This window comes from Eleutherodactylus coqui, chromosome 5 (genome assembly GCF_035609145.1).
Source record: "Eleutherodactylus coqui strain aEleCoq1 chromosome 5, aEleCoq1.hap1, whole genome shotgun sequence".
In the NCBI taxonomy this organism is placed as follows: Eukaryota; Metazoa; Chordata; class Amphibia; order Anura; family Eleutherodactylidae; genus Eleutherodactylus; species Eleutherodactylus coqui.
In genome coordinates, this window is record NC_089841.1 from 16,946,809 (window position 1) to 16,959,047 (window position 12,239).

The 12,239-nt window shown below is 44.4% G+C and overlaps 1 protein-coding gene across 1 annotated transcript in view; it reads left to right on the forward strand.

The window, feature by feature from the left end:
- LOC136628705 (zinc finger protein 665-like) overlaps window positions 1-12,239 on the forward strand; it is an 841,644-nt gene that overhangs the window by 807,186 nt on the left and 22,219 nt on the right. Inside the window, exon 3 of the mRNA XM_066604808.1 lies at window positions 2,658-2,781. Within this exon, the coding sequence (XP_066460905.1) occupies window positions 2,658-2,781 (124 nt within the window). The remainder of the gene's footprint in view (window positions 1-2,657; window positions 2,782-12,239) is intronic.

The following is a 12,239-nucleotide window of genomic DNA, read 5'->3' on the forward strand; positions in this document are numbered from 1 at the left end:
TTCCTCCCCCCCTTTTTACATTATTCTTACGGTTTACTTTGTTTGCATCTCCTACATGTAAGGAGCTCGGGGTCATAACGGATGTAACATACAGTGGTCCGGGGGACTTGCGAAATGACTCCAAGACCCTCCTCTCTTAATACTCATCAGACCTACAGTTAACAATTGCATACCCCACGCTGTATTGTATATTTCTTTTTTGAGATGCAAGATTGTTGTGCATTACTTATTATGAAAAACTTCAATAAAACTTGACTTTAAAAAAAAAAAAAAATAGACATGAGGGTGGTGTGGCTATGAGGCCAGCGTGTGGCATGAGGGCAGCTGAAGGCCGCGCTGGGACACTTTTGTGTGCGATGCGGACGCAGGGTCGTGTGGGGGGGTTGGGCAGCATGTATCCCAGGAGAAGAGGCAGTGGTGTGTCCCGCAGGCAGTGATTGTGCTTTGTTGGAGGTAGTGTGGTGCTTAGCTAAGGTGTGCCTTGCTAATGAGGGTTTGTCCTAAGTAAAAATTGTTAGGGGGGGACACTCTTGCCGCTATTGTGGCTTAATATTGGGACCTGGGAGCCTGAGATGCAGCCCTGCATGTTGCCCCTTGCCTGCCCGATCCGTTTCTCTGTCATTTCCATCACTTTCTTGGGTTTTCCAGATTTTCACCAATGAAAACCTTAGCGAGCATCGGCGATATACAAAAATGCTCGAGTCGCCCATTGACTTCAATGGGGTTCGTTACTCGAAACGAACCCTCGAGCATCGCGGAAAGTTCGACTCGAGCAACGAGCACCCGAGCATTTTGGTGCTCGCTCATCTCTACTCATATCCTATTTTAAAAAATGGTGATTTTGTTTTTATTATCTATATCACTAAATCCAAAAAGCTGATTTTACACTTTGAACAGTTAAACCAATCTTCATTGCCAGAATTGCTGTTTTTTGGTCACCTCGTCTAGTCAGAAAAATTGTATTAAAAAAAAGACCAAAAAGTCCAACGTACACTAAAATGCTCCCAACAACATCTACAGCTCGGCCTGCAAAATACAAGGAGTCACACAGACCCAAAAAGAAAAACACGTGAGCCTTAGAATTTAATGACACAAAATCTGACTTTTTAAACAGAAACAAAACTTTATAAATTTGGAAGCGCTGTAGTCCGACATGGAGAATAAAGGAAACATCATTATCACCTCACAGTAATAAAAAACAATGGTAGAATGCTTTCATTGCTAAACTATGGAAAGTTGTTTTCATTATATATAAGTTTCTCCATTCAGATTTGCATTGCGGAGTCTGGAGCGGGATTCCTCTGCAAATCCAGCCCCATAGCATGCAATGTAAAAACGCGATTTCCTGCCCATGAGCGGAAATCGATTGCGATTGTCCGCTTTCAGAGAAGAAATTAGAACATGCCATGCTTCAATGGAAGCCATCCGTGCCGTGGCCATTCTGCAACCATCATAGTAATGGCGTGGCGTCCTCAGTACTGCGCATGCGTGCCCAAGCGCAGGCCGGCACATCCGCAGCACAGAGAAGAGACGCCAGACAGGTAAGCTGGGGTCACCGGCCGGGCACCAAGTCGAGCTCCGCTGTGGGAATCCCGCATACGGGGTCCAACCCACCCGTGGACAGGAGCCCTCATTATATGGCACATTAAATAACATAATTAAAAATGACCTCTTGCCCCAGAATACAAGCCTTCATCAGCCTGGTTCTGTGATAAAGGGAACCTGTGAGGAGTCTTACACTCCCCGAACTACAGGCAGCCTAATATCCTGACCGGGGCCCACATTACAGACATCTACAGTATGTTCTCTGGGACACTGTGGGGTTATACATGAACAATTATCCAAAGACCAGAAAGGAATGTGTAGAAGAGTCATTGGGGCGGGTCCCTGCTGACCTGGTCACATTTGGTCTGCCTGTCAATATCTAACAATTAGGCATCATAAAACTCCTGACATCAGACTTATCTGGATTTTATATTGGCTCATCTTCTCTCCATTCAGGTCGTACAAAGTAGGATCCTCTGATATCCTCTATATAACATCATATTCCAGATTCACCATTCAGGATGGAGAAGGACAGGAAGAAGATGGTGAAACGTGCATCAAATCTCACCCTAGAGATACTCTTCGAGCTTACTGGAGAGGTGAGAGATTCTGATGATGTCACACTACATCATTCTTATATATGGTAATAACAGATGATGTCACTGGAGAGGGGAGAGATTCTGATGATGTCACATTATATCATCCTTATCTATGGTAATAACAGATGATGTCACTGGAGAGGGGAGAGATTCTGATGATGTCACATTATATCATTCTTATCTATGGTAATAACAGATGATGTCACTGGAAATGTCTGTAGTTATATTTATTAATGTCTCCCCATATACAGGATTACACAGTAGTGAAGAAGATCGCTAGTGATGGCTGTCGGGCCCCTGTGTGTGATGGATGGGGAAGACCCCTGAGCCCAACCAAGGGGCCCCCACCTCACCCCCTGATACATGGGGACATCAATGTACGGAAGATTCTGGAACTCACCAACAAGATGATTGAGCTGCTGACTGGAGAGGTGATGCTGCAGGGAATGCTGGGACATTATACAGTAACAGCACTGGAGGCTTCTGGGTGATGACTGTATATTGTGTTGTCAGGTTCCTATAAGGTGTCAGGATGTTGCTGTCTATTTCTCCATGGAGGAGTGGGAGTATTTAGAAGGACACAAGGATCTGTACAAGGAGGCCATGATGGAGACCCGCCAGCCGCTCCCATCACCAGGTAATAGGCAGGACTAAATGTTCATACACATCTTGCTGATACACTATTTATATATCCTGGTTTATCTTGTGATCTTATATGTCTTGCATGCTGATATCTTTCTTCATCTCTTTGATGTATTTTTTGAACAATCCCTTTTTATTGAGAGATAATAATTGAGATGTGAATCATTCATAACATAATGAGCCGCAGTACATATCAATACCAACTTGGTCGAAATTGACCGGTAGTGCTGATAGACGTAGTGCTGATATTGGCTAATAATGATAACATAATCACATTGATGCATCCATGTTCACATCAGTAGTGTAGGGATTATTCTGACTGCCATTATGGCGTTGGGAAGGAATTTTTTTCCCTCAAAATTGAGCAAAATTGGTTTCTGCCTCATAGGGGTTTTTTGTTTTTTTTGCCTTCCTCTGGATCAACAAGAGGGGGATGGTAACAGGCTGAATTAGATGGACACTTGTCTTTTTTCAGCCTTGTATGCTATGTTACGATGTAACCTTTCTTCTAGCAGTCCCCAAACCCGCTCATCTTAATTTGTAAACTAGGTTTCTTCCCTTGCCTATTTTACCAGCATCTGTTTTACATAAACAAGACTAATCACCTTCAAGGTCCTACAGCCAGTCAGGGGGAACAGAAGCAACTGTGGTATATTCTGCTGAAAGTGTGTATTTAAACCCAAGTTGAGTTAAAATTGAGAAGAAGTTTCTTGCCAATCAGAATATTATCTTTTTGAGTCGGCCATGTGACTCCTCAATATCTTAGGTTGGTAGAAACTACAGAGCAGAGCTGAAGCTCCTTAACATAATCACAAACAGGAAGTATGGACAAAGAGAAAGAAAGCAAAATCAATGAGCAGGTCGTTGTATTAAACACTTATCGGTGGGGTTTTTTAACCCTTTACAATTCAATTACATTTTTTCCTCCATTCTCCCCAATTTATTTGGAGCTGGGGAGAATAGCATTCTCCCTTCACCCTCCTGATCTCCGACAGGAGAGTCCATATGATATATGATAGAGCAGCAGTGTTAATGGAATTAGCTCAGCATATACTCACACAAAGATCCTAAGATCATTCAAAACATGCGTTCCACAGCTCTGCGACGTCTCGACCGCTTTCCAGTCTTTATCAAGCATATACATTACAGGCTGATTACCAACACTTATATAACACACCACCACCAATCACATAAAAACAATTAGCATTGAACCCACCTACATCATGACAACCACCTATCCAGGGAGGCCATAAGTCCGGTGACAGCTGGGATCGATTACCAATCACGTGGGACCCCAGAGAAGACAGACCACAATCTCTGTCATCCCCGGCGTATATATAAATCAACTGCGCATCTGCTAAAAGCGTCACTTCCGGACACTAGAGCAGGCACTGCTCCCGGTCTGGACTCAACAAAAATGGCCTCCCGTAAGTCATACTGCGCATGCCCCACGTTTAACTTCATACAGCCGCTACACCCAATGGTAGCGGTGAGTGTTCATGGCCAATGCACAAGCGCAGCCATCCCTGGCAGTAAACACTGGAGGGTGTACTGTTCCCATATGGCGGCTACATAAATATGGCCGCCACACCATCGGACCGCGCCTGCGCAGCTCAGAAGACTAGTGCTAGTGGGTCAATAGACCCGATACTACAGTCAAAAGGTCTCCCAGAATACATTATAAAGGCAAAATGTTTAATCCTGTATACCACTATAGACCATGTCAAATAGACGAAATGGCTAAAGCCCAAATGTTATACAATGGGCATATACAGACCTGCATACCCCATATAAAACTCCCCACTAAGCATCAAAAAGTCCAAACTGCTCATGCAAAATTGTAATTTTTATTCATATACAAAAAATACCCAGGAAACAGGTTATTTTCATGGGAAATGGGAAGTATGAAAGATCAAAAACTCATGACAAATGGAAAGACCAGGGGGGACATGTAATCTTTTCGCCCGAGTAGTCAGTTACTCGAAAAAAGCGTTGCTCGATTGCGAAATCGCCCCAAACGAGTACGTTTGCTCATCTCTAATTATAATCCAAATTGAGGCCTCTAGGAAAAAGTCCCGAGTGTAAAAATCCACCTCATTTCCAGTAGTTTGAACCTCTTTTCTATATATGCAAGGCCACAGGGACAGGTGATCATGTAAATGACAAATCGAGAGTGGCAAGAGAATCTATTGTTAATTTGATAGGTACGACCCGAGTGTGGGTGATTGAAGGTTTCACCTTTAATCATATTGTTGCATGAGGCACAACTCATGCAGGGGTAATTACCCCTTCTGGTTGGGCGAGGTTCCAATGGTTCCAACCTGCCCGGTGGTATGTACCAATTTGTCTCTGAGATTTGGGCCCCTCCGATAAGACATAATGGGTGGTACACCAAATTCCCCAATCTCAGGACATGTAGTCAAAATAGGCCAATGTTTTTTTATAATTTGTTTGATTTGCTTACTCATCGGACCATATGTCGTGATAAACGGAATCTGCCCATCACGCTCCTTTCTGATTTTAGGGACAAGAAGCTCCTCACGTATAGCCTGTCTCGTTTTATGGGAGAAACTACCACAGAGATCCGTAGTAGGATCGCGGGCCATAAAAGTACGATTAGGACACGCAAACTTGATCTTCCGGTAGCTAGACCTTTCACAGAGGCTAGGCACATGGTTAGTCAACTCAGATTCCGCATCATTGGTTCAGTTCCGAAGACTAAGAGGGGAGGTGATAGAGAAAAGAGGTTCAAACTACTGGAAATGAGGGGGATTTTTACACCCGAGACTCTCTTTCCTAGAGGCCTCAATTCGGATTATAATCTATTACCCTTTGCAAAAGCTTTTGGAATGAATCCTCAGTTGGTGTCGGTATCAGTGTCCTCCATTTTATCAGGGCTGAGGGTATATCCTGAGAGGCTCGTAGTGAGATGAGGTGGGAGTACAGCGTCGATATGAGTCCCTGGGGGCAAAGGAAACCTATTAAGGGGTAATGGGAAGTAGCAGGTATGGACAGTGGGAACTGCGCCTGTAACGCATGGCTGATCTGGAGAAATCTATAGAAATGGGAGCGGGGCAGATCATATTTATTCTGTAGCTGTTCAAATGAGGACATGGTGTTCTGTGGATAGAGGTCTGCCAGGGTCCGGATGCCATATTGTTCCCAAATCTGGTCGTCCTCCAATCGGAGCACTTCCGGGAGCCCAGAATTATGCCAAAGGGGAGTGTCAGCTATTATGTCCATGAATCGGCTAATTGACTTGGCCTGCCACCAGACCTGAGAGGCCAACCTATGAATTGGTGACATTTTGCCTGTTAGGGTAGAAGGAGATTCCAGCCGGAGCCACACTCTAGGGGCTTTTAGGTAATGTGCTAGATGCGCCTCAGAGTTGGGGAGAGGGTCATCGCTTAGCCAGCTTCTCAAGTGAATTAGCTGGCTTGCCACATAGTAAAGGAACAGATCTGGCAGGGCAGCGCCCGCATCTTGCTTCGGCCTCTGAAGCGTTGAGACTCGTAGTTTGGGGCGGGAGTTTCCCCATATAAAGGAAAACATCAGAGACTGCATGGATTTAAAGAAGCGGGTCGGGATATGCATCGACACATGCTACATAATATATAGGCACTTCAGTAGTACTATCAGTTTGATAAGATTAATACGCCCCTCAACTGAGAGCGGCAAGGAGCCCCATATTTAAACTTAAACTTGAGTTGATCTATTAGGGGGTATACATTTAGCTCTAGGGACCGTCCCACATCATTGGTTATCTGCATCCCCAGGTATTTAAACTGGTTGGAGGCCACAGAGTGAGTCGATATCTTCCAAACAACTCCCACTGGAAGCGGGCATCAGGGCTAATTTAGCCCAGTTGATTTGAAGGCTCAAAAAAATCACCAAATATATTATTGAGATTTATCACATGGGGGGGGGGGGGTTGCCTCAGGGTCCACCAAGAAAAGCAAGAGATACACGAATAATGTTTCCCTGCATGGCACCGCAATGCGATGCTATAGGGAAACAAATCACAGCTTGTTCTGTCATTCTGCATGCTCTTGCATGGCAGTGCCCACTGTTTTCAGTGGGGCCGGTGGCAGCATCGCGCCATGTGTGAGGTGCACATGATGCAATATCTTCCATTGAAAACAAGAGGAAAAACTCAGCGATCCTCTGCCGCAGCTGACAGCCACAGTGGGGGATTCCCTGCATCCCCAAAGTGATGCAAAGCTGTTTTCATATGAAAGCTCCTCACATTCTTGGGGCTTTAACATGGATGGTGAGCGAGATATGATGGCAGGATTCATGGCCCCATATCGCGCTTGCCCGTGTGAAATTGGCCGAAGCGTATCCTTATTTAATGAGTGTTTATGTATTTGCTTTAAGCTTGAGATCTGTGCCAGCAGAGAATCAATCACCTGTACTCTTTGTTTCCTGACTTTTGCCCCAAGGGCTATCAATTCTCCTCTAATGAAGGCTTTGTGTGTTTCTCATGGAATCGGGGTATCAATATTAAAAATTTCTACAAGTTTCCCATAGAGCGCAGAGCAATGTTTTTCATTACTTATCAATGTACAGTTTAAGCGTCAAGCCCATTCTCTTAAAGGGAGGTTGTATATTGGAACTGAAATAGATGCCGATGCGGGGTCTGAAATCATTATGGGGCCATTATCCGCAGCATTGACAGATTGGTCGCGTTTCCTAATACTAGAAGTCAATCAATTCATTGAAAAGTTGAGTGCATGTGATAGAAATAAGTGCATTCTCTGTCCTCGGGCTGTAATACCCTCCGTGCGTCCTGGAGGTTTAACTCGGACAGAATATTTTTAATTTGCAAGTTTGTTTATGCAGAATCGAAGGTGTACTTGATGTAGTGTCCCTCGAAGGCTCTATTGCTGAATTAAAGTCTCCTTCCACAACAACCAACCCCTCTACAAAGTCTGCGAATCTCACAAGAGCGCAGAGTAATCACGGGATCTGATTTTGGTTTGGGGCGTAGAGGTTGGCAAAGGAAACCCTGCTGCTTGCAATCGCGCCCTCTAAGAAGATGTATCTGCCGCTGGGATCTACTTTTTAAAGCGTAGGGATGAAGAGGATATTTTTCCCAGTTGCATTTGATGCCCCTCTTGAACCTGAGGAATATGTGCTATGGAACCATTGATTATAAATCTAGGAAGGGAGTTTAGGTATATGGTTGTGTCTTAGATGAGTTTCTTGTAAGAACACCACCAATTTTTTTTAGAAGTGAAAATATTTGGCTCCTCTTTTGGGGAGTGTTCATCCCTCTAATGTTAAAGGATGTGTATTCAATGTTGGCCATGGTATGTTTATTTCAAATCTTTAATGTGTTTTACTTCCATCAGTGATGCTTCTAAGAGTTGACAGCCCATCTTATAGACAAGAAAAACCCTATATACAGAACTTCTCACAAAGTGCGGCGAGTTGAACAGTTTTAAGGGTACACAAGCAGGAGGTGGGACATCATGAAGGAGATGGTCCCTTCAGTGCCTTAGGTAGGGCGCTCGTTAAGAAGGTCAGACCCAGGCTCCATCTCCCACCTGTGTACGGTATATGGGGGTGGGGGTGGACGCACTCCATAAACATTGAGTAGATCCCCAAGACTTTATATACATTTTGCATAATGAAAATGTGATACAGTCATGCAAATTGTAGTATTTATATCTGAAATAATGTTGGACGTCCAAAAGTTAATTATACTCTTGATTGTAATACATCTTTTTAGTTTATGTACTGTAGAACATGTGGCTCTTGAAAATATGTTGGCATGCCATGCAGCCAAAACAAGCATATGTGCCCAGAAATTAGCTTTTTTTCCATCCACATACTACTTGCCATTTGGGCTGCCAGATGGCTGTTGGTAAGCCAATCCCTAACATTTCTCCCACAATGATTATGTGATGGAAGGTTGAGTAGGCAATAGATCTTTAATAACTCGACCTTCATGTATGATGGCTCAATAGCAGTCCAATAAAGAGCTCACTTGGCCGAGCCATTATTAAAAGTCTCCATGGTAGGAGTAGCTCATCTCTATTCTGTTTAGAAGCAAAGGCAAGGGCTGACTCAACAACCTCACGGGATAACCTTGTTCAAAAAATCTCTCCTGAAGTTTGAGTGATTCGCTACAAAACTCTACTTCATCACAGCAGTTCCTCCTGACCATAAAGAACTGGCCTTTCGGAATTCCCCTTTTTAGTGGCAATGGGTGATGACTAGAGATGAGCAAACGTACTCGTTTCGAGTAATTACTCGATCAAGCATCGCTATTTTCGAGTACCTGGCTACTCGGGTGAAAAGATTCGGGGGGCGCCGGGGAGCGGGGGATGGCGTGGTGGAGCGGGGGGTAGCAGTGGGGAACAGGGGGGAGCTCTCTCTCTCTCTAACTCTCCTCCCCACTCCCCTCTGCAACCCCCCACTCACCCACGGCGCCCCCAGAATCTTTTCACCTGATTAGAGAAGTACTCGAAAATCGCGGTGCTCGAGTGAAAAAGGGGCGTGGCCGAGTACGTTCGCTCATCTCTATTGATCATCCAGCACTTTCTAATTTGTGAGTTTGTTTATGCGGAATCATAGGCATACTTGATGTAGTGTCCATGGAAACATCTCTTGCGGACTCAAAGTCTCCTCCCACAACAACCAAACCCTCAGCGAAATCTGCGAATCTCACAATAAAGAAGGCTGTTAGTAGCTGTGGATTTGGGATATATAGTGGAAAAGAGGAGGCTATCACCAGTTTTACGGATTGGGATATCTAGAAAGGAGATGGAGTTCTCGTGTATTTCTGATGTAACCTTTAAGCCTAGATTGTTGACCTTTTAGATAGTTTACAGACTGGTGAAACGAGGGGACTGTGTCGGTCCATTGTGGGAGTCCAATATCTATACAGTGTAATCAATATAATATTTTGTCGATCCATGTCTCTGATGACTCTGAAAAACTGCACTTCTTCTCCCACCAACCCAAGTACAGATTCACATAAGAGGGAGCACAAGGGCTTCTGATCGCAGTACCTTCAGCTGGTGGAAGAAGTGACCATTGAATTAAAAGAGTTGTGCGTGAGCACATACTCCAATAGGTCTCTCACAAACTGGTTATGTTTTTCAAAGTGCACTCCTGTCTGATTCAAAAAATATTTGACCGCCTCTAGGCCACCTTTATGCAGGATGGAGCTATAGAGGGCTTCACATGGCAAGCTTAACATGGGGCTCAACTGACAGTTCCTCCAGGTGACAAAGAACACCCATAGTGCCGCCCCGTGTGTAAGATGGTAATGACAATGCAAAGAGACACAATGTTTGATCAGTGTAAATGCTTGAATTTTGGCAAACATTGTCGATTCCTGGAACTACGGGATGCTCTTTCAGAGGATTGGTCCCATTATGTATTTTGAGTAAACTGTAAAAGGTGGCAATCTGTAGATACTTTGGTAACATGAAATGATATTCGTTGGAGCCAATGCAGCCAGCCTCCCTAGCTGCCAATAAAATATCCTTGAGGGTTTTGGTAAATGAGTCTGTAGGGTCAGTATCAAGTTTCCTATATGTTAGGGTGTCTTCCACAATATTTCTACACATCTAAGCATAAATGTTGTGATCCATCATCATGACGTTCCCTCCCTTGTCTGAAGGTTTTATGATGATGGATAAATCACTTTCCAAGGATCGTAATACAATGAGTTCTGATTGAGTGAAGTTACACGATCTACTTTTAGGGACAGACAGTTTCTTAATGTAAGACAGGACCATTTTCTTGAAAATGTCAATATAGTGACGCTTAGTAGGAGGTGGAGGGCTACCGTAATTTCTAGATCTGAGATCCATAAAGGGTCCATCTCCAATTGGTCTACTCCGAGAAGTTCCTCAAAAGGTCTCAGGTCTGACATCTCATTAGTTTGAAGGCCTAGTTGAAGTGTTGTTTTTTTTCGCATTTACGTTTCAAGCTCAGACTTTTCAGTCGTGCTTTGAGCCAAATAACATATTTATTATCAAACTCTGAATTTTCAGTCAATCTTTGTACCCAACTTAAAGTTTTTGTTAAAACTCCACTACGGAGTTCTTTCTATAATTGTACTTTTTCCTACAAATAGTGAATTCCGGACATCTGACTCTGCACGCTTCTTAGTGAGCTTAGTGGACCTTACTGTCCCATTTTTTGCACACCCAATAATCCTGGAGATGTGCACTCTTTATGAATTATTGGTTTTCTGGGTGTGGAATATGTTCTCGGATCTGCTGAGCTCCTTTAGGCGTCACACTCTTGGAGTGTGTATGCCCTGGAAGACTGACTGATTTGCCTTATATCCCATCCTGTATATCTGTCTATTAGTTGCTAACACTTTATTCTGCTTGTTGCTGCTTTGGCCCTGTTAGTGTTAAGACAATTCAGGATGTGGAGAAAGCACAATCTGGTCCTCTGATGAGTAATAACTGTAATAAAGCCAACTGTTGGTGAAGTATTTGTCCTGTTTCTATGGATAAGGGATAAATTGCTTTTTTTGGGATAACTTTAGTAGGATGAAAACACCATCACAAAACGCAATGCAATATAGATGTTAGAGATGGGGTTACCACTAGGGGCGCCGGGGTCCGGTTGGTGCTGGCTGCTCGTCCTGGCGTGCCTGGGGCCCGGGCTGTCGGCTCTGTCCAGGGTTCCCCCCCACTGGTGGTTGGTCACGGCGGCTGGTCTGCTTCTGCTTTGCCGTTCTGTACCTCAAACGTGTCTTTTGCTTTGACCTCGGCTTGCATTTGACTCTGCTTCTGTTTTTGCCCTCCTATACTCCGCTCGTGACTTTTTGATTTGACCCTGCCTGTTGTCTTGACTATTCTCTGGTCGGTGTATCGTTGTCCTAATCAGCTCACGATTACCACCTGTCGGGTCTCCCAATCCCTTCTTCTTGGGGTCCTTGACACTAGTGCAGCTCAGGGACCGTCGCCCTGGGGCCTAGCCCAGGGGGGCAAGTGGGTAGGGACACGGGAGAGGGCTGGCGTAGGGATCCCCTGACCACCTGCCCCTGCCGGCCGTAACAATAAAAGTACTCCAGTGTATTGCACTAGTAATCATAGTGAAAAAAAACAAAAACTGTTTCTCTGCTGTGTTATTGGTGGACACAGCAAAGACTTTGGGTATATCTCCTGCCACTAGGAGGTGGATAACAAGAAAATGAAGAGTTGACTCCTCCTACCAGCTATACCCTTTCTGTAGCCACTTGGCTAAATCAGTTTTAGTTTTATGTCCATAGGAAGCAGAACTTCCTGCTGCTGGTCTTCAAGATCCTGGAATTTCTTGGACTCTTTGGGTTCACAGGGTGAGAAAGGACACCAGGGTTACCACTTCCCTGCTGCTTCCCTACCCTCTGAAGGCAAGGTAACACACAGAAACCCTAACTTTTCTGTGACCCACTTAGATCCCTAGGCTCCCCTCTACACTAAAGAGAGGTGAGAAACC